The following is a 22,531-nucleotide window of genomic DNA, read 5'->3' as shown; positions in this document are numbered from 1 at the left end:
GATGACTGCTGTTTCCTTTATTTATATGGTAGATATGTGTGTGTCCCATATTAGTCTCTTTTTTAAAATTTTATTTTAATTGATTTCAGAGAGAGGAAGAGAGAGGGAGAGAGAAATAGATACATCAATGATGAGAGAGAATCATTGATTGGCTGCCTCCTGCATGCCCCACACTGGGGATGGAGCCCATAACCAGGGCATGTGTCCTAACTGGGAATTGAACCTTGACCTCCTGGTTTATGGGTTGACACTCAACCACTGAGTCACACCAGCTGGGCCTACATTAGTCTTTTTTTTTTCTTTAATTAAATCTTTATTGTTCAGATTATTACAGTTGTTCCTCTTTTTTCCCCTATAGCTCCCTTCCACCCGGTTCCCAGCCCACCCTCTGCCCTCACCCCCCACCACTGTCCTCTTCCATAGGTGCACAATTTTTGTCCAGTCTCTTCCCGCATCCCCCACACCCCTTTCCCCCCCAAGAATAGTCAGTCCACTTCCTTTCTATGCCCCTGATTCCATGATAATTACCAGTTTATTCTGTTCATCAGATTATTTATTCACTTGATTTTTAGATTCACTTGTTGATAGATGTGTATTTGTTGTTCATAATTTGTATCTTTACCTTTTTCTTCTTTTTCCTCTTCTTAAAGAATACCTTTCAGCATTTCATTTAATACTGGTTTGGTGGTGATGAACTCCTTTAGCTGTTTCTTATCTGTGAAGCTCTTTATCTGACCTTCAATTCTGAATGATAGCTTTGCTGGATAAAGTAATCTTGGTTGTAGGTTCTTGGTATTCATCACTTTGAATATTTCTTGCCATTCCCTTCTGGCCTGCAAAGTTTCTGTTGAGAAATCAGCTGACAGTCGCATGGGTACTCCCTTGTAGGTAACTGACTTTTTTTCTCTTGCTGCTTTTAAGATTCTCTCTGTCTTTTGCTCTTGGCATTTTAATTATGATGTGTCTTGGTGTGGTCCTCTTTGGATTCCTTTTGTTTGGGGTTCTCTGTGCTTCCTGGACTTGTAAGTCTATTTCTTTCACCAGGTAGGGGAAGTTTTCTGTCATTATTTCTTCAAATAGGTTTTCAATATCTTGCTCTCTCTCTTCTTCTGGCACCCCTATAATTCGGATGTTGGTACGCTTGAAGCTGTCCCAGAGGTTCCTTACACTATCTTCGTATTTTCGGATTCTTTTTTCATTTTGCTTTTCAGGTTGGGGGTTTTTGCTTCTTCATATTTCAAATCTTTGACTTGATTCTTGTGATCCTCTAGTCTGCTGTTGGATCTCTGCATAATATCCTTTATTTCAGTCAGTGTATGCTTAATTTCTAGTTGGTCCTTTTTCATAACCTCGAGGGTCTCACTACATTTATCGGTGGTCTCACCAGACTTTTGAGGGTCTTACTAAATTTATCGGCGGTTTCTAGGAAGTTCTTGAAAAACCTTAAAAGTGTGGTTTTGAAATCTATATCCAGTCGTTTGCTTTCCTCCATTTCTGTCATTTGTGATCTGTTTCTTTGTCTCCGCATTTTTTATGCTTCCCTGTGTTGGTAGAGTGGCTTTCTGTGCTAGGTGTCCTATAGGGCCCAGGGGCTCAGCCTCCCTAATTACCTGAGGTAGACACTCTTGGTGCACCCCTTTGTGGGCTTTGTGCACAGTCTTGTTGTAGTTAAGCCTTGATTGTTGTAGTAGTCACTGGGAGGAATTGACCTCCAGGCCAATTGGCTGTGAGAGTCAGCTGCATCTATGGTGGGAGAACTTCTGTGCTGAAGACACCCTTCTGAGCCAAGACTTGCTTCAGTGGGGCTTTGGTGCTCACTGAGTCTTCCCCCTGAGTGTGTCCCTTATGGATCTGAGGAGTTGTAATTGGATGTTCCCACGCTGACCACTGGGTACACTGGTTCTTGGATCTAAGGAGGTGCTAATTTAGCCTCTTCCTGAGGCTACCCAGCAGGAGCTATGAAGAGATCTGCAGATTCCCCTTCCTTGTTTGGGGTTTGGAGGTGCCTAAATGAGGCCCAGCTGTGAAGCAATACAAGCTGCTGTGGGGCCTTGGGCCTTCTCTTGGAAGTTCTGGGTCTGTCTGGCCCAGCTGCAGTTTGTTAGGTAATTTTCAGATTGCAAAGGGCCAGGGCATTCATATGCAAAAGCCTCTGCCGCAGCTTGGGTGGGGCGGGGTCTCAGGGAATGAACAGGGCTGAGCAAGCAGCTATGGCTGATCCTCAGCCCTGCCCTAAGGGGCCCCGCGTCTCAGTGTCCCAGTAATTGCTGCAAGCACCTTTGAGAGAAAGCTGCCCTCGAGATCCGAGTTCTGCCCGTTTCCAGACAGTCCAGTTTCTCCCTGTATGAGTCTGGGTCCCCAGAGACTCACCTGGAACTTGAGGTCAGAGCAGTCGGGGGCTTGTGACTCCCTCCAGATTCAAAAAGACAGCCCCGTCCTCAGCTGCCAGCTTTTGTCTGAGTGTGCCTCCGTATCCCTGCTTTTCCGCACCTCCTCTGAGTCTCAGTGTGCTTTTCTCTTTCCTTCTAGTTGTAGAATTTCCACTTATCCAGCCTTCCTGTGGTTCTGGATGATGTCCATTTTGTCTTTTAGTTGTATTTTTGAATTTGTTGTCCATTAGTCTCTTTTTGATCCACTCATTTCTTTGATACCAAAATGACTTGGTTACTCTACAGTCTATGTCAGTGATTTTCAACCTTTCTCATTTCATGGTACACATAAACTAATTATTAACATTCTGCCACACACCAAAAAATACATTATATTTTTTTGCCAACTTGACAAAAAAAGGTATAATTTTGGTTTATTCACATCGGACAGCTATTGTTGTATTGGCTGTTGTCATTTTTTCATTTGACAATCTAAGGGAAAGAGGTCAGTGCCCCTAACTAAATAGTCAGGTACTGCATGTTTTAAAAATTCTTGTGACACCCTGGTTGAAAATCTCTGGTCTAGACTTCTATCTTGTAGCGCTGGTAGAAATGTGAACCATAGGCAGAAATATATTTTAAAAAACAATTTTTAAATATCAAGTTTGTTGTGAAGATAACCTGCATCATGTTACTGCTTAAGTTCCAACTTGCTTCAATGAACAGAGTTCATTTTGTAGAGTATTTTGTAGAGGAAGCTTAACTTCAGCAAGAAGTAGGAACTCCCTCCACCTGCTGTACAAGTATGAGGGCCACAGCTCCAGGTATTTGCTGTGTAAGCTGTCCCACTAATGATCGCCTCGATTGTTACAAGGCAATCACTAAGAGGCCTGTGTGTCTTCTAAAGTAAACCAAATGAGCCCTGACCGGTTTGGCTCAGTGGGTGGAGCGTCGGCCTGCAGACTGGGGGGTCCAGGGTTCAATTCCAGTCAAGGGCATGTACCTTGGTTGCGGTCACATAACCAGTGGGGGTTGTGCAGGAGGCAGCTGATCGATGTTTCTCTCTCATCGATGTTTCTGTCTCTCTGTCCCTCTCTCTTCCTCTCTGTAAAAAATCAATAAAATAAAATAAAAATAAAAATAAAAATAAAGTAAACCAAATGAGTAGCAGCTGTGTGGCAGCCAATGAAGGGAAAGGAACACTTGGAAGTGGCCCAGAAGTAGGCAAAGTTACAGGGAGTACAGTGCGATATGACAAAATGAGGGTTTTCAAGAAAATCTGCTCTGTCCCACATGGCGGAGAGGCATCAGAGAACAAGGATGAGGGTCCTCCTTCAGGGGTGGCAGGTTACATGCTGCATTCATACTGGAGGAATCTCTCAAATTCAGGAGACACACTTCACATTAGGTAGAAGAAGAAACAGGAATGAGCATGAAGTTCTGATTCTAGTGGGAGGCAGAGCAGGCATGACTTCAGGAGGAAGAGATGAAACTGAGGAAGGGAGAGAAGACAATAATTAAGAGGGCAAGAGTCTGAGGAGGGTTCAGCCGGAGTGACTCAGTGGTTGAGCGTTGACCCAGGAACCCAGAGGTCACTGGTTTGATTCCTGGTCAGAGCACATGCCCGGGTTGTAGGTTCTTTCATCATTGATGTTTATCTTTCTCTCTCTCTTTCTCTCTCAAAATCAATTAAAATATTTTTTAAAAGAGTCTGAGGAGGAATTAAGGATTGGCTCCAGAATACAGGTTGAAGGGCATGCTTCAAAGAGGAACCTAGAAGGAGTAGGAGAGACTAGATGTTCAGCTTAATGGTCCATAGGTCCCCCAGGAACCCTTTTATTAAAAGGGGAACCTGTGTGGGGGGAATAAAAACAGAATGGCTAATAAAGACTTGAAAAAAAGTTCAAAATTAAAATTGTTTTCTTTTCAAATTCGCAGGAATTTTTAAAAACAACAGTGCATGCTGGCAGAGTGTGACATGCATTCTCTAATGCACTGCTATAAGAATGCACAAGGGAAGCGTTTTGGTAAGCAATTCATAACATAAATCAAACTCCTTGATATCCAGGTACATGACCAGAGTCCGTTTATAGGTATAATGTGTAACTATATCCCTATATACTTATATGTGCAGAGAAAAAATAGGGAAAAGAAATACACCAAAACGTTAACAATGCTTTTTTTCTAACAAGTGATTTGATTTGCTTCTTTGTACTTTCCTGCCTTTTAATATTTTTCCTACAACTGACACATTATACTTTTATGATGAAAACAAACCGGCCAACAAGAGACATTATTTACAGACTAGGAGGGAGGAAATCCCAGTTCCCTGCAACCTTGTAGCTTAGGATTGCACACACGCAAATCCAGCTCTTCTGTGAAATTTCCCTCTGCCTTGAATAGCGAGCCAGAGGAGACCTTTGTTCCCAGAATGTGTGGGCTGATGTTAGCCTTGAACAATGGGGAGGGGAAAGAGATGTGGAAACAGGAATCACGGGTCAGCCCTGGAATGTTCTTTCACACACAAGAAGAGGCGTATGTCCCACCAAATGAATGCAGTAACTGCCACAGCTTAATTCAACTGAGTTGGTCAGGGAAGAGGGGTACCACAGGTGGCTCGCAGAAGCTGACTAGCTAGAGCATGGCGCACCTGTGTCTCTCACCTGCATGAACTTGCAGGGGAGACACATTGGCTTAGATGCACCTGTGAGCCTCTGGAGCCAAACCTCGCAGGTCTAACTTCTGGCTGAACCACATACTTGTCCTGTGAACTGCACAAAATACTTTCTCAGGACCTCAGTTTCTTCACCAATAGAATGAAGATGATGGTATCTGCTACCTAAAACTTGTTGGAAGATGAACTGAGCTATATTTGCAAAGCACATATAGGTTTGCATGGCTGGCACACTGTAGAGTATACACAAGTGTCTGCTCTTGTTATTCTTTGTTCCCATTGCCTGATATTGATCTGGGATGACCTCAAATACAAATAGTGAATGTTAAGGGGTTCCTTTCTGAAGTGGAGGAAACCTTCAATCTGTCAGGGAAGCCCAGAAGAAGTAGGAACAATAAATTAGATCCTTGGGTGAAAATAAGTTAAAGGCAAACCCCACCCCAATGTCATCAATCTTCCTCACAGGCCTAGGAATTGTTCAGAAAATGTCAATTGATTTTTGTTATTGTTGTTAATCCTCACCCGAGGATATTTTTCCTTTGATTTTTAGAGAGAGTGGAAGGGAGGGGGAGAGACAGAGAAAGAGGGAGGGAGAGAGAGAGAGAGAGAGAGAGAGAGAGAGAGAGAGAGAGAGAGAAACATCGATGTGAGAGAGACACATCCATTGGTTGCTTCCCACACTCACCCAACCAGGGCCAGCAATCAAGCCTGAAACTGAGGTACATGCCCCTGACTGAAATCAAACTGAGGACCTTTCAGTCCGTGGGCTGACACTCTATCCACTGAGCCAAAGAGGCTAAGGCTCGATTTATTTTTTTAAAGGCCAATTCAACTTTATTTTGCATTTAGTTAAAAACAACCCAGAAAAGAAAAGAAAAACAAAAAAATGAACTAAAGTAAATAAAAAATGATATAGGAGTGTTCTGAGTTTTTTTTTTTTAAAAAAAAAAAGTATTTTAGAGGTGTTGTGCTTCACCACCTGATCCATGATCCCACTGTGAGGAATGTATCCATAGGAGTCAGGCTGATAAGTTTATAAAGACATAGTATAAGGTTGTTTGAATTTTGTGTTTCTTAGAATAAGGAAAACCTGGACAACTCTCAATAGTGGGTTGGGCTGAACAGATTATGGTGTGTTGATAAAGTAAAATGCTATGCAGCCATGAAAGAGAGTGAATATTTGTCTACGCCTATATATTCACTGGCATGGAAAACTGTCCACAACACACTACTGTACTGAGAGCAAAGTGGCAGATGAAGGATCACAGCATGTACCTTAAAGCATCCATATGTCCACGCATAATGTGCATAGGATGCTCAGAAGAATGCTCATATAAAGGTGGATAGTGGTTGTCTCTGGGAGGTAGGATTTCAAGACATTTGTGTTTTCTTCTTTATGTCTCTCTCTATTTTTTAATTCCTAGAATGAGCACATTTTACCTTTGCAATAAAGCAAATGTAATTGGGTAAAAACATTTAGAAACTCATAATTACATGCATAAGTAATAACGGAGATATGATGACAAAAATAGATATGCAAATGGAAAAGACTAGAAGGAAAAACACAAATTTGAAATTAGTCTTGTTGAGTAATAGAGTTATGAACAGTTTCTTTTTCTCCTACAAGAAGAAATATGTTAGTGTTAGTGTTCATGTTGCTATAACATCTTTTAAAATAATTAAAGAAGATAGCAAGCAATAATGTACCAAATGATAGCAAGGCTTCAAAAGGTAAAGAATCTGCTTTTGGAACAATTATTTAAGTGAAAGAGCAGAGTGGACTAGATTAACCTCAGAAATCCTTACAGCAGCGAAGAGCCTTGAGTAAACAGTATGACACAACAGCTACAAAGACCACATGCTGTACAGATGACCAAGAGAGTCAGGAACCAGAACAGGCTGGCTCTGGGGGTACAGGCAAATGGAAGGAAGTCAGACAACTCCTAGACAACAGAAAGTCTTATCCTGTTTGGTGCCTAGAACTGCCACCTATGTGGCTGGGACTTGAGAACACATCAGTTCTGTTGCATAGTTTCCAGGGCCATATTCTTGCAGGTGAGGAAGTAGTGAATTCCCGGAACCTGTTATTCCTTTGGGAATGGCAGAAGTTTCTGAGGATGAGGGGAGGCAGGAAGGAAAATAATATTTGTCGATTGCCTACCATGCTAGGCACTGTGGTCAGAAGTTTACATGAAACAAATCCTCACAAATACCCCTGTAAGGTTCATATCTGTTAGTATGCCCTTTCACAATGTAAATACATTCAGAGTGGTTCTTGAACTTGCCTAGCACCCAGCTTGTAAGTAGCAGAACGATTTAAGTATACTTATAAGCATCCCAAAAAAGAATATAGACAAATGAGAGATGATCACATTGGACAATGAGATCATGGGTCCTTTTGTGATGACCTGTTAGTTTTTTAAATGTTGTTATAATAGTATTAAAATAATTTATTTTAACTATAAGTTAAAAAGGAATTGGTTTGATGAGTTCCTAGCTGTCCCCCCTCCCCATATCCACTAATGTGATCTAAAATCCAGGTTAACAAAGTTAATAATGAAGATTAAAAGTCTCAAAAAATGATTGTTATAATTTTAAAGGAACTTTTTAAAAGGTAAAATAACAAAATCAAGATTTTAAAGTACAGTATAGGAAGATCTGGAAATACCAAAAACCAATCATTAAACTCTGTAAGCATTTTGTGTTTTGTTTTATTTTTTGTTTGTTTGTTTGTTTGTTTACAAATAAGGGAATGAAAATATATGGACAGTTCCCTGAGGAGCAGTCAAAGGCCAGGGATCTTGGATTAGATGTCTCAGCCATGGCAGGGTCGATGCCCCTGCCAACAGAGCAGGAGATATCTGGATGTTGGTGTTTCCATGGGAAAGAGAGTCCTCAAAGCGGAGTTTCTAAAGGAGCTCATTTTGTAAGAGGCTGCACTGGTGAGTCCCAGGCATATCTCCAGGGGCTGACAGGGCAGATGGACAAGCAGACCAGGGTTTGGCAAGCCCAGCATCCCATAAGTAATCAAGCACCTCTCAGCCTCTGTGTCCCCAAAAGCAAAAAGAAAAACTGAACAATCCAGTCCCCAAGAGAAAAGACTAAGGCTGATGCTTCAAGTTTGATGCCAGCTAACATTTTACACTCCGCAGGCAAATTTTGACATCAATTCCAAATGACAACACAATTTTATATTATGGTGACAATAAAGACTGAAGAGGTTTACTGGTATGCTCTAATTTGCTCTCATATCTGTGAAAGAAAGAGCTGATCCCTTTAAGCTGCTTCTCTGCCTCAGGTGTATAAATCATGTTTAGTAAATAAGCCTGTGATCAATTAATCTATGGCAAAGGAGGTGACAACATACAATGAGGAAAAGACAGTCTCTTCAATAAATGCATTGGGAAAACCAGATATTCACATGCAAAAGAATGAAATTGGACCACTCTCTTACAATGTATAAATGCTTTGAGGCACAGAGCAGGTCTCAAAGGTGTGATGAATGATTAAATGGTGGGTGGAGAGGAGAAAGTTACAGAAGGGTGTTCTATGGGTTCTGTCTTCTTCCAAGCTGGTCAATTTGTGAGAAATTTGAGGCTAGGGGAGCCAGTTCAGGGCAGGGAGGATGATGCATTCCCTTTATATGAGTTGAGGGATGCCCAGCTGATGTTGTTTAGTGGTTGAGCATCGACCTATGAACTAGATCAGCCGTGGGCAAACTACGGCCCGTGGGCCGGATCCGGCCCATTTGAAATGCATAAAACTAAAAAAAAAAAAAAAAAAAAAAAGACCGTACCCTTTTATGTAATGATGTTTACTTTGAATTTATATTAGTTCACACAAACACTCCATCCATGCTTTTGTTCCGGCCCTCCGGTCCAGTTTAAGAACCCATTGTGGCCCTCGAGTCAAAAAGTTTGCCCACCCCTGAACTAGAACATGGTTCCATTCTCGGTCAGGGCACATGCCCAGGTCGTGGGCTTGATTCCCATTGTGGGGTATGCAGGAGGCAGCCAATCAATGATTCTCTCTCAACATTGGTGTTTCCATCACCTTCTCCCTCTCCCTTCCTCTCTGAAATATATATATATATTTTAAATATATTTTATTGATTTTTTACAGAGAAGAAAGGAGAGGGAATAGAGAGTTAGAAACATCTATGAGAAAGAAACATCGATCAGCTGCCTCCTGCACACCCCGCACTAGGGATGTGCCCGCAACCAAGGTACATGCCCTTGATTGGAATCAAACCCGGGACCCTTCAGTCCACAGGCCGATGCTCCATCCACTAAGCCAAACCGGTTAGGGCTAGATATATATGTATATATATGTGTGTGTGTGTGTGTGTGTGTGTGTGTGTGTGTGTATATATATATATTAAAAGTTGAGGGAGCCTTTTGATAATATTTTTGATAATACTTTTACATATGTTTCAGAGAGGAACAGGAATCCCAGCTCACCTCTGAACAGACAGAACAGACTTCCAGGAGCCCATCAACATTGCCCTCTTCTCCTGAGTCATTCTTTGAGGGGAAGAGCAGAGTCCTGGGAAGGTAGTGCTGGGGAAAGAGGAAGAAGCCATTAGAGCAGCGGTTCTCAACCTGTGGGTCGAGACCCCTTGGGGGTCAAACGACCCTTTCACAGGGGTCGCTTAAGACCATCGGAAAACACATATATAATTACATATTGTTTTTGTGATTAATCACTATGCTTTAATTATGTTCAATTTGTAACAATGAAATTGGGGGTCACCACAACATGAGGAACTGTATTAAAGGGTCACGGCATTAGGAAGGTTGAGAACCACTGCATTAGAGACTCTGACTCTGCCTGAAGCAATCACACTCCTAAACTAAAAATATTCACCCTGATGGGTACTTCTTACCTGTGAAATGGCACTATCAGATGTTGTACCTGCCTCACAGGCACTGTAGTCAAAATTAGATAAGAAACATAGCAGTGCTTTGCTAAGTGGAAGCCTGAATGAAAGGAATGATTGAAAGTCTGGGTGGCAGAAACCTTGGCAAGACAAGGTTTCCACCATGCAGCAGGTGACATCTGAGCTACTCCTCTATACCCAGCCCCATGAAGGGAGAACACGGTGGCTGGGCTGTCCAGTAAGGCAGCCATGGAGCCACTGTGGCAATGAGCACTTGAAATGTGAGTCTGAGTTGAGATGTATACAGGTCAAATACACACCAGATGTTTAAGAGTTAGTTTTAAAAAAAACACAACAGAATAAAATACTAGTATCTCATCGATAACTTCTTATATTGACCACACGTTGAAATGATAATACTTTTACATATGTTGGCTTAAATAAAACACATCGTTGAAGATAATTTCACCAGTTTCTTTTGAATTCTAAATATGGTTATTAGAAGATTTGAAAAGTATACGTGTAGTTCGCATTATGTTTCTATTGGACAGCGCTGCCGCTGGGGGAAATGCTGCCTGGTACTCCACCATGTTGTCTTCTTGACATCTCCAAAGCAACAGGTGCCTTATTTCCCCCAACCTTGCAGCCTGGCAGCCCTCTGCCCCAGTGCAAAGGTTTCCTCCTCCCCCTGACTAGGAAAAGGCTGACCTGCTCCTACTTCCATCACTGCCTCAGGGACATCAGGGTACTTGCCATGCATGCCTGCAGAGAGTGCAGTTGCCCTCCCCCTCTCCCCCAACCCCCCGCGCAGCTTACCTCCAGCGCCCAGTCTCACCGCCTCACCGATCTCCTCCAGCAAGCTCTTCTCCAGCAGTCACAGGCACCAAAGCCAGGCCATCACCATGGCAACTCGGCCTGACCAGCAGCCTGTCACTGGACGGCAAGAAGAGGGCAAACCTCTGGCCTTCCTTAGACAGTGGCCCTGGAAGGACGCCAAGCCTGCCACCTGCCCACGTGGCACATGCGCCCTGTGCCACGCCCACACCTCCACTCCACCCTTCCAAGCATCTCCCCAGCCCGGGGTCACAGGGTCGCAGATTCCTGGCCCGGCACTTCTCAGAAGGGGGTGTTAGCCACCATTGCTCACCAAGGAGACACAGAGGCGCTAGAGTCCTCCCAAAGGATCCTGGGAGTTGTAGTCCATAGCCCAGGTGCAGGCGTGGTCTAGATTGGCATAGCCCCTCCGTGGGTGGCAGGCAACAAGGCAGAAGGGGCAGAGTCAGCTGCAAGACCTTCAAGGACCGAAGACTTTGGTGATGAGCTGTTTGCAACCACGCAGCTAGGGGCTCCCCTTGGCCAAGCTGCCTGCTAACACACCTGCAGCCATGTGTGTCAAGGTGGGGATGAGGACAGTTTGGGTCCTGGACAGACAAGTGGTGTTCCTGTGGACTTCAGGGGGCACAATGAGAATTGTGAAGGTTAATTTCTGCTGTAACTCAAGGTGGCATGCTTGCCGTGGCTCAGGCACTGCACTAGGTACCGGAGAGTAGGGAACTCAAGCACAGTCCTTGCTGTCGGTGAGTTTAGCAATGACACTGCATTGGATCAAGTTGCAAGGATGCATGCAGGAAGCTACTGAGAACGGTAGCTAATCACTAGTCCACAGCAAAGAAAAAGGGTGGGGCCCAGCAGGGAACCTTAAACTAGGGCAATGCCTAAGATAGCCAAGCCTCAACCTCCGCAGAGCCTGATTCAGTTATGGGTCTATAGACCAAGTGCATGTACCAGACAGAGCCCTGCTATAAGGAACAATAACAATACCACTTAGCCAGGCAAAAGTGTTACACCAACCATCTCCCTTAACACCCCAATCCACACCAAAATTCTATTCATTCTACCTTAAAATATCTTTCAAATTCCTTTACTTCTTTACTTCTCTCCATTTCCAATATTACCAACACTAGAGGCCCGATGCACAAAATTTGTGCAAGAGTAGGCCTTCCTTGCGCGGGACCCCGGCTTCCCTCACAGCCCCAGCTTCCTCCAGAAGATCATCCAGGAGAACTTCCGGTCTAATTAGCACATTACGCTTTTATTATTATAGATAGTCCAAGCCAGAAGCTTACAACAATGGAGTTTGTATGCCTCTGGGAATGTACAAGGATTAGGTGGACAAGGCCACGTTTAATTTCTAGGTGTTTCATATCCAGGTGCTTGAGATCTGACAGCTTGTGTGTCTGGGCAGTGACCTACCTACAGGAGGTGTGAATGTGGTTGGCAGACCACTGGAACCCCTGCCTGAACAGCAATCACTCCTTCCCTCCTTCCTGGGACCCAACTGAAACAGCAAAACCGACAACCCACTGCCCACAGGGAAAGGCAGGCCCAAGAGATTAGGCTCCAAGTGGAGAAAGCAGTTTCTCCAGACACAGGACTTGCAGCCCACAAAATGGGAAACGCCCCAGGCAAGCTGGATACTAGGTCACCCTTTTTGAGGTAGGTCCTTGTCACAAGGGCAATGAATCCCTTTGACCCACCCTGCACCCTCCGTGGGAGACACCTGTAGCCCCCAGCCTCCAAGTGCGGTGTGGGCAGCGTCCTGCGTGGTGTGTGTGAGTGCACACGTGTGCTTGTGGCCTCCACTCCAAAGAATAACATCAGGTGCACCTCTAGAGGAGGTGCCCCATGCCTAGCCTTGAGGCAGGACTAGTCCGGGGTGGGGAGAGGGATGGGGAGGGGAAGAGCAGGTGAAGAAGCCCCAGCTCCCCACCTCTGGCCTGAACACACCCGTGGGGGCGCACCTTGGGCCCGTCCAGTATTCTCTGGCAGTCACCCCAGCGTGTGGACCCCACCCCACGCTAGAGCCCCAATGGCATGTTCCAGGAAGGGCGGGAGGCAGGGCTGGAACCCAGGGGCTACCACTTGTGCCCGCTCCCCCTCGGAGGCGGGGGAAGTAGCAGGTGACGTCAACCGAGGTCCCCGGGAGCCCGCAGTGGTGGCAACCGCCCTGCCGCGTGACCCGCGCGCGCCAATGGCCCTGCGGTCTCCGGGGCGACGTGGAGGGTCCATGCTCCGCCGCTACTGCGCCCCCGCCCCTAGTCCGCACTGCAGAGAGCGGTGGCGAGCAGGCGCCAGAGCGCTGTCCCACGTGCTGCGCTGAGACGGGAACAGGGAAAGGAAGAGGGAGAGACAGCCAGAGAGCCAGGGAAAGAGGGGCGTCCGACCCCCACCCCCGCTGCGCGTCGCCCCGTGTCTCTCTTTCTGGGACTGATACCAGGAAGGACTCCACCCCAGGAGAAGGTACCAGGCTTGGGGAAGGCGCGCTTGGAACCTGGAGACCCCGCTGCCCTCCACCCGCTTGGCGGGACTGCGGCAGACTGCCAGGACTGGGAGCGGTGTGGGGAGGAGGCTGCGGCCCCCTTGGGCCTTCGGAGGGTGGGGGTCCAGCCTGGGCTGCAGAGGCGCTGCCAGAGGAGGAGGGGCGGCAGCAAAGGGGTTGGAGGGGGGGTTTCAGCATTAACCTGGCTCTCGCCCCGTTCGTATTCACAGGCGGTGGAGAACTGGGCTGTCTGCTGTCGCCCTGGGAGTTGGCGCAAATTTCTGTGCATCGCTCACTGATCATTCCCCCTAAGTTAGACGCCGGCATAGAGAGTGGGGCCATGCCCTTGAGCCTGTTGCAGGACTGGTGCAGGGGGGAACATCTGGACACCCAGAGGTCCATGCTCATCCTGGGGGTTCCTGAGGACTGTGATGAGGATGAGTTTGAGGAGACTCTTCAGGAGGCTCTCAGTCACCTGGGCAGGTACAGGGTCATTGGCAGGATGTTCAGGAGGGAGGAGAATGCCCAAGCGTGTCTCCTGGAGCTTGCCCAAGATATCGACTATGCTTTGGTCCCCAAGGAAATCCCAGGAAAGGGGGGGCCTTGGGGAGTGGTGGTAAAACCTCGGAACTCGGACGGTGAATTTCTCAATAGACTGAACCGCTTCTTAGAGGAGGAGAGGCGGACAGTATCGGACATGAACAGAGTCCTTGGATCAGACATCAATTGCCTGGCTCCCAGAGTGGCCATATCCCCTGATTTCTGGATTTGGGCCCAGAGCCTGGGGGCAGTAGTGCAGCCTCTGCTAGAACAGATGTTATACCGGGAGCTCAGGGTGTTCTCTGGGAACACCATGTCTATCCCAGGGGCGTTGGCTTTTGAGGCCTGGCTGGAGCACACCACTGAGTTGCTCCAGATGTGGCAGGTGCCTGAGGGGGAGAAGAGGCGGAGGCTGATGGAATGCTTGCGGGGGCCTGCTCTCCAGGTGGTCAGCGGGCTCCGCGCCCACAACGCTGCCATAACTGTGAAGGAGTGCCTGGAAGCCCTGCAACAGGTGTTTGGGCCCGTGGAGAGCCGCAAAATTGCCCATGTGAAGTTTTGTAAGGCCTATCAGGAGGCAGGAGAGAAAGTGTCTAGTTTCGTGGTCCGGTTGGAACCCCTGCTCCAAAAAGCCATCGAAAAAAATGCCGTATCCCGGAGGAATGTGAATCAGACGCGCCTGAAACAAGTCTTAAGTGGGGCGAACCTTCCTGACAAACTTCGAGACAGGCTTAAGCTGATGAGACAGCGGAGGAAGCCTCCTGGTTTCTTGGCCCTGGTGAAGCTGCTGCGTGAGGAGGAGGAGTGGGAGGCCACTGTGGGCCCTCCGAGGGAGTGTCTGGATGAGTTGGAAACAGGCTTCAGGTCCCCTGCCAGGGCCTGTGATTTCCAAGCAGTGTCTTTCCCTGACCCTGGCAAAATTCTGCAGGCTGAGCCTTCCCAGAGTTCCCGGCGCAGGAGGGGCAGGGGCCGCAGGGGGGGTGTGCCAAGGGATGGCTCTGGAAGTTTAGGAAAATGGAAACACCACACATTCTGCTATAGTTGTGGAGAAAACGGCCACATCAGGGCAGAGTGTAGCAACGCTCCCAACCGCCGCTTGGTGAGGCAGATGAGACAGGCTGCCATAGAGTCGGGAAACGGCGACCGGGCTTGGGACAAGAGCCATCCCAAGTCCAAGGCCAGATAGGCTCAGGAAGACAGGGCAGCTCTTCTTCCTACAGGCGGGGGAGACGAAAGAGATCTTGGAAGAAAAGGAAGGGGCATTCCACTCAAATAACAGAGGACTTCAGTGGGGCGGAGGAGCAGGGCAGTGAGGACCAGGCTAAGCCCCCTCATCCTCCAGCAGCTGAAAGGGACCCCACCCATGAGGCCAAACTCCCCTCGGGGAGAGACAAGCACAGGGCCCTGAAGAGGTACCGGCGATACAAGCAGGCGGCCACCACACCCAGCACGTGGGGTGCTCCAGCCACAAGCGAAGACCCCACCATGGCAGAGGCTGAAAGAGTTGCAGCTGAGGACTTTGGCATGAGCCCCAATATCTAGCCACCCCAAACACCCACCCTGTAGACTCAAAGCTAATAATGCCTACAGGCCCACCAGCCCCACCAAGCCCAGAAGAACCTTCCCCTGGACCACCCCTGCCAGAAGAAGCCAGCAACTGTGAGGAAGAGCTGCGCGGTGGAAATGGGGTGATCCTCCCCCGGAAGGGAGGCCGCAGAGTCCAGCCCGTCTTCAGAATTATCTACACTGCTCTAGGGGAGCCCCACGAAGGCACCACCCTTGAGCCCCTGCGCCAGTGAGACCCAGGACAGCCTGGCCCCAGCCTGCAGGCAGTTCCTCCCCCTGCAGCCTGGGAAGACTATAGGGGCAGGAGGGCAAAGAGAGGAGAGCCCCAGGGGAGAGCATGGGCTCAGCCTGCAGGGGTGTGGCGACTTGGGCTAGTACCACAACTGGCAGGAGAAGAAGGGGGGAGCAGGAGGACAGGAGAAGGAGGGGGAGGAGGAAAACTAGGAAGAGGAAGAGGAGGAAAAGGTCATTAAGAGAGGAGGAGGAAGAGGAGGATAGAAGGAGGTGAGCAAGAGAGGAGGAGGAGGAGAACAAGGTGAGCAGAAAAGGAGGAGGAGGTGAACAGGAGAGGAAGAGGAGGTCAGGAGGAAGGGGAGTTATTGGGAGGGGCAGTGTTTTGTTCTGTTTGTTTATGCAGGGCCACTGGAGGTGTGGAGCCAGCAGCCAGGAGAATGAGAACTGGCCTGGCGAACCACCACTCAGCAGCGACCAATGCCAAGGCCACCCCCAGCCCCAAACCCTGCCACCTTGGGCAGCCTGCCTGGGAGCACCCCTGAGCAGCATTCCCAGGCCTAAATGAGGGGCACCTGAAGACATCTGCCACCCGAACAGACCTGGGAGAGGTTAGGGGCCATCTCGAGGGTGCCAGTCATGGGAACCTCCATTCTTCATCCCTTGGGACAGGGAGGCCCCCACCCATTCCTCTGTAGGCCCCATGGTGACCCACATGTCAAATAATCACCCCTCCCCACACATACAGACATGGTAGTCATGGTTCCTATGCAGAGCCTCTAGGTGTGTGTGAACCCAGGTGGGTGTCCTGCCCCCCCACCCCGGGGCAGCCGCCTATCAGCTCCGGCACGTGCTGGGAGCTCCACTGCCAGCCAAGGCTCTGCCAGCTCTCGTCCAGTGTCGTGAGCTCAGCCTCTGCTTTCTCGGTGTAGATTTAGGCCAACCGCTGCTTGTGCTTGTGGAGATGTGTGTGTGTTCTTCTCTGAGCAGTTCCCCACCACCACCCTACCCCAGAGACCCCAAGCCAGCCCCAAGAGACTCCGGGAAAGATGGTCAAAGGTATGGTCGGCGCTCACCGGTGACCTTGGGAAGGAAGACTGGACCAGGACAGAAGGCAGCTGCCGGAGGCTCCACGGAATCTGTGCTCTGATGTATCACCCTGTTGTTCCTTGTGACTCAGTTTCTTAAGCTTGATGGAGTGTCCCCTGCTGTGTTTTCCAGTGTCTCGTGTCTGTCCTGTGCAGGCCACAGGGCAGGGCCAGGCCCCAGCATATTGTTCAGAGGGGAAGGGAGCCCTGAAGTGAGTGGACATCACTAGCACCCACAGTCTACAAAGGTCAATCATGGGGCCCTCAGGAAGGTACACTATGGTGGGAGGGCCGTGGTGCAGTGGAAGCTGAGGTACCTAATTAGAGACCTCAGGAGGTGGGCGTGACCTATGGGCTCTAGTGGCAGTTAGAAGCTCCTCTCTGTGTTGTTATTCCCTTTCTTCAATGGATTCAGTAAATGTTTCTCTTCAATAAAGTTCATTGAATGTTTCAGCTTAGTCTTGCCTCTGCTTTGGACAATTGAAGGAAAGGTCTGCTGGGGGTGGAGGGTTAATAGTGGCCTGGTTAACATTGGTGTATGTTCTGGGCAAGGCCCATGAGGACTGTTAAGTGTCCTAATTGCAAAAGGCAGTGGTCACCATCCAGGGAACAGTGGCTTATGGATCAGGGCAAAGGAACAGAGCTAGGTAGGCTGGGTGGTACCCATCAGTAGGATGCTGATGGGAGTGGACAGTGGCTGCTTGGATTCCTAGGGTACTCAGGGAACTCTCCAGGAATAAGGCAGGGCAAGGGACAGCTGGCAGTCCCAGGATTCCTCACTGTCTTGTTGGGGATAAGAGTATTCAGACCTGGAGTATCAAAACCAGGCCAGCCTGTGTGAAAGTGTGTAAATGTAAGTGTGTGAAAGTCTGTATGAATGAGTTTGTGAATGTGTGTGAATGTGTATATAAGGCTGTGTGAACGTGTTAGTGATGAGTATAAATGTGTTTATGAGTGTGTTGAATATGAGCATTTGTATGTATTAGTTTGTATGTTCATGTGTGAGTGACTGTGTGTGTGTGTGAATGTGTGTTTACATGCGTTAGTGTGTGTCAGTGGATATGTGTCAGTGAATGCATGTGAGCATGTATGAATGTGTACATGGATGAATACGTCTAGTGTGTGAGTATAAGTTTGTGTGTGCAAGGCAGTATGTGAGTGATTGTGTTGTAAGTGTATGTGTATTAGTATGTATAAATGTATATTTGTGTCAATGAGTGTGTGAATATGTGAGAGTGAAATGTGTGTGAATATGTGTGACTGTGTGTCAGTAAATATGCATGTCTGTGAGAGATATTTGGATCAATTACAGTGTTCCTATTCTGTATTTTTCAGTTCTAGAATTTCTAGTTGGTTTTTAATTGTAGTTGTCATTTTTCTATTGAGATTCTTTCTCATTAGTTCTTTCATTATAATCATTTTTTCCTTTTAATACTGGAACACATTTATTTACAACTAGAGGCCCAGTGCACAAAATTCATGCATGGGAATGGTCCCTAGGCCTGGCCAGTGATCAGGGTCAGTTGGGGCCTTCCTTCCCCTGGATGCCAGCTTCCTGCTGGTTCCTTCCTTCATTTCATGCCACCCCCTGGTGGTCAGTGCATGTCATAGCAAGAGGTTGAACTCCCATTCAGTCAAACTCCTGAGGGGACAATATGCATATTAGCTTCTTATTATATAGGATTGCTGTCTTTAAGTCCTCATGTGCTAATCCCATCATCCTTGCCATTTCTGGACAATGGGCACATTTTCCCCTTGGTTATGGATCATGTTTTTCTCCTTCCCATGTCTTGAAATTTTTGCATAGAGGCTGGATATTTTGACTGTTATGCTGTTAAGTGTCTTGGTTTTGTTGTTTCCTTTGTTTCTGTGTTGAGTTTTGTCCCAGGAGGCAATTAGTTTACTTACAGACCAGCATGAGCCTCTCAATACTTGTTTTTAAGTTTTGTTAATGTAGATCTTATAGAGCTATCTGAGTCTTCCTCCTAATATGTGTTCTTTCTGGATTCTGTAAGGAATATCCAGGGTCTCTCCACTTTGGCTGGTAAGAATACTTTGTAAGCTCTGGTATTTCTCCAGCTCACAGCTTCTGGAAGGTGTTCTGTGTCCAACCATGTGGTATCTCAATCTGAGCATGCGGAGCTAGTCTTGGCTTAGCAAGAACTTTGTGCAGTACTCTGGAGCTCTTTCTATGCCCAGGTACCTTCTATCCAGTATACTGCTTGCAAAATGGAGTAGCATCCAATTCCATAACTCAGCAAGACTGCCACATGCTGTTTGGATTCTCTGTCTCTTTTTCATAGACTGGAAAGTACCTCCATATCAATTGCTGGCCTGATCTTTGGCCCCACATTGTTTGTTTATCTTCTGTCAGACCTCACAGTACAGTGGTTGGGTTCAAATTGTCAGAAGATATTTGGAGAGAAGGTTTGTATGGATGGGGCACAGGGTGATAGTTGGAAGGTCAAGGAGAGGGAACAGGCCCTCAGGGAGGTTGGATGGGGCCATGAAGGGCCTGTGGTGCCCATGCTAAGAACTTTGGACTGCTACCCAGATGTGCAGCAGGCCACCAGAATCTCTAGGGAAGTATCACTACCCCAGAAGTTTGTGAAGGAGAGGGATGACCTCTCCTTTCATGTCTGTGAAATAGAAAGGTCAGTGTTGGAGATGGACTAGAGGAAACATTTGTGTCACACCAGAAATGACCACAGAGGTCCAGGCGATGAGTCAATCCAGAGATCACAGAATGTTGTCATCTGCTGAGTTTAGAGGAACACCAGAACTGGGAGTCAAGCAGATTCCTGTTAGACAGCATCTCTTTGCAGATCTGGGCCAAACTTCTCCAAAGGAAACCAGCATTTTGCCTGGCCATCTTTCAGTCCCTAGAGGTAGCTGTTTTTGTCAGCTAGTCCCCCTTCCTTCTTACCCAAAGTTACAGGCCATGGGGGCATTCCATGTCCCAAAAGGGAGGGTCTGAGTTTGCCCTGGAGGCCATGCGTCACTGGCAGCCTTCTCTCCTCCGAGATGACCTTGAAAAGACTCCATTCTGCCAGGGAGTGTGTGAGGACCACGTACTCAGGCAGGTTCGATTTAACCCAACTCTGCCCCAGTAAGTCATCGCATTGAAGGCCAGACATCTTGCTTATAGTCATCTGTCACTGCTAGTAACAAGTGAACTACTGGATTGCTCAGAACTTTTTTGCCTACAAGGAACATTGCTTGTGACATCCCCTCCTAGGATGCTGATCACTGCTCCCTAACACACACACTCATGATATGAAGAAATCAGACTGACTCGAGCACTGTGGAAATCACCTTCCATTAAACCACCAAGAAGGACACAGAGGAGCAGCTAACTATGGAAGTCCAATTGGGAAGGAAGTGACAGAGCAACATAGCACAGCCAATGTATATGGTCAACTCCAGCCAAAGCCTGCAGAACAAATCTTTGGCAACCAGGGTCCCAAACCTGCCAAAATATGTGGGCAAGCCCTGCAGTGGCTTTGGAACCAGTATTTAAGGAGAAAGCCAAGCTATTCCCTGGGGTAGGATATGAATTCTAGGAGAGTCCAAACTTTCCCAGGTGTATTAGGCTCCTGACTGCAGCAAAAGTTACCATAGCCCTAACCGGTTTGGCTCAGTGGATAGAGCATTGGCCTGCGAACTGAAGGGTCCCAGGTTCGATTCTGGTCAAGGGCATGTACCCTGGTTGTGGGCACATCCCCAGTAGGGAATGTGCAGGAGGCAGCTGATCGATGTTTCTCTCTCATCAATGTTTCTAACTCTCTATCCCTCTCCCCTCTTCTCTGTAAAAAAAAATCAATAAAATATATATTTTTTAAAAAGTTACCATAAACTGGGCAGGAATTTCTCAAAAAGAGAAATTTATTGTCACAGTTCTAGAGGCTAGAAGTTTGAAATTAACATGTCAACAGAATTGGTTTCTTCTGCATATTATGATGGAGAATGTGTTTCATTTCTTTCTCCTACTTTATGGTAGCTTTGGATTGTGGCAGCAGAAATCTAATATCTTAATGGCATTCTCTGTCTGTGTATGTCTTTGTGTCCAAATGTCCCTTTTTTATAGAGACAACAGTCATATTGGATAAGAGCCCCACTCTATCTAAATTATATTGAGTTTACATTTTGAGATACAAAGGGTTGGACTTCATCATACAAATTTGGGGGGAGGGGACATGATTCGGTCCATAGCACTAGGTGCTCCATAACACAGCCTCAAAGATGATGGTTCATACAGCACTAAGCATTAAGCATTCCACTAGCTACTAGACCAGTTAGTTTTTAGCAGTGTATGAAATGAGGAAATGTTGACCCTAATGTTTAACAAAATTATAGGATTTGTTTCTGAAGTTTACCTGATTATGACTTTTTATTCCCCAAAGACCAGCACTAGAGTAGAATACATGCAATGATGAATATCATGCTTCCCATTATAATGCCTTATTTGATAACATAAAATTTTAGTTACAAATTTATAGGTTGATAATAAAGTAGTTTTAGAAAATGGACAAAGTTTATTGCCTTTATGGCATTTAAATCTTGATGTTGTCATTTCTAGTAATATCTATATGCAAAGAAATAACCTATCATGTATTCCTTAGTGGTACAAAAATACTCTTCTAACCCAGTTGCCATGTCTCATTGGTGAGCATCAACCAATGGACCAGGAGGTCACCAGTTCAATTCCCTGCCAGGGCACATGCCTGGGTTGTGGGCTTGATCCCCATTATCTGGTGTGCAGGAGGCAGTCGATCAATGATTTTCTGTAATCATTGATGTTTCTATCTCTCTCTCTCTCTCCCTTCTTCTCTGAAATAAATAAAAATATATTAAAATATTCTTCCAACTGCATATTGACACAATTATTTAATTTGAAAAATAAAGTCAGATGTTCTGACAGAAATGAAGGCTGATTTCCCTCAGTAGTGTGACAAATGATTAGGGTTTTCCCCAGTAAGATTACACAACATGTATTTCTCATATATTGAATGAGCTAGAGCTGCAACTTTAAGGTTTTTATAACAATGTTGAAGACATGTATAAGGTAAGAGCATTTTTATCAAAAAGTAATTATTATAAAAAGTGTATTTAAATTAACATTCAGTGTGCCCAGATTTTCCCCAGTAAATCAGGTAAAACAGAGTACATAGTTCTAAGTGAAAGAGAAAGAGAGACTCCATAGCCAGGTCTTCACAGAGGCTTTTTGGTATATTTTTCAGAAATTGGGAAATGAAGACTAATGAGTGGGGGAACCAATCCTTTTGCAGGTCAGGTTGTTTCCAGTGCTCAGCAAAGGACTTAATCGAGTTGTCATCTGACTGATAGGTCCTTAAGGACAAGTGTTTTCGTTTGTTTGTTTTTTAGCTTTAAACAACAGAAATTCATTTCTCATGGATCTGCAGGCTGGGAAGTCTAAGATGAAGGTGCTAGCATGGTTGCATTTTGGTGAGAACCCTCTTCCTGGGTCTTCACGTGGTGGACAGGGCTAAAATCAAGTTTTGATGGGAGACCATTGAGTGATAGTTGACAGACCTCATGGAAGGAATTCACAGAATGAGATTGTTACCAGTCAGGGACTGGCCTGGAGCGGGTCTGCCTCAGGCAGGCCTGTAGTGTGTGGGTTCTTGATTTTGTGCAGGAAATATTTCACAACATGAGTCCAAATGGGTTTGAAAGTATGTTTATTAAAGCTGGGGACAGTGAAGCAAAGGAAGGAATTAGGGGAGAAGAAACAAGGAGAGCATAGGTGGTGATCTGCTTAGGCTGTCTAGAATTGTTATAGGAAAATACTGAGCCTAAACAGGGCTGCTTTAGCTCACTGGGAAGTCAGAGACAGGATCAGGA

General features: G+C 46.6%; 1 protein-coding gene across 1 annotated transcript; it reads left to right on the top strand.

Moving 5' to 3' along the window:
- Window positions 1-13,179: 13,179 nt before the first annotated feature.
- On the top strand, window positions 13,180-17,118 carry PNMA3 (PNMA family member 3). Its single transcript, XM_081081913.1, has 2 exons — window positions 13,180-13,222; window positions 13,472-17,118. The coding sequence occupies exon 2, from the start codon at window positions 13,582-13,584 to the stop codon at window positions 14,965-14,967; it is 1,386 nt and encodes a 461-aa protein (XP_080938039.1). The 5' UTR covers window positions 13,180-13,222; window positions 13,472-13,581; the 3' UTR covers window positions 14,968-17,118.
- Window positions 17,119-22,531: the final 5,413 nt, after the last annotated feature.

The sequence above is a fragment of the Myotis nattereri genome, assembly GCF_964212035.1.
Source record: "Myotis nattereri genome assembly, chromosome: X".
NCBI classification, from domain to species: Eukaryota; Metazoa; Chordata; class Mammalia; order Chiroptera; family Vespertilionidae; genus Myotis; species Myotis nattereri.
The sequence above is the reverse complement of the archived record's forward strand: the minus strand, read 5'-3'. Positions and strand labels throughout refer to the sequence as shown.

Bases quoted from the DNA above. Each gene is read 5' to 3' on its own strand.
- PNMA3 (XM_081081913.1), top strand. From the start codon at position 13,582: ATGCCCTTGAGCCTGTTGCAGGACTGGTGCAGGGGGGAACATCTGGAC.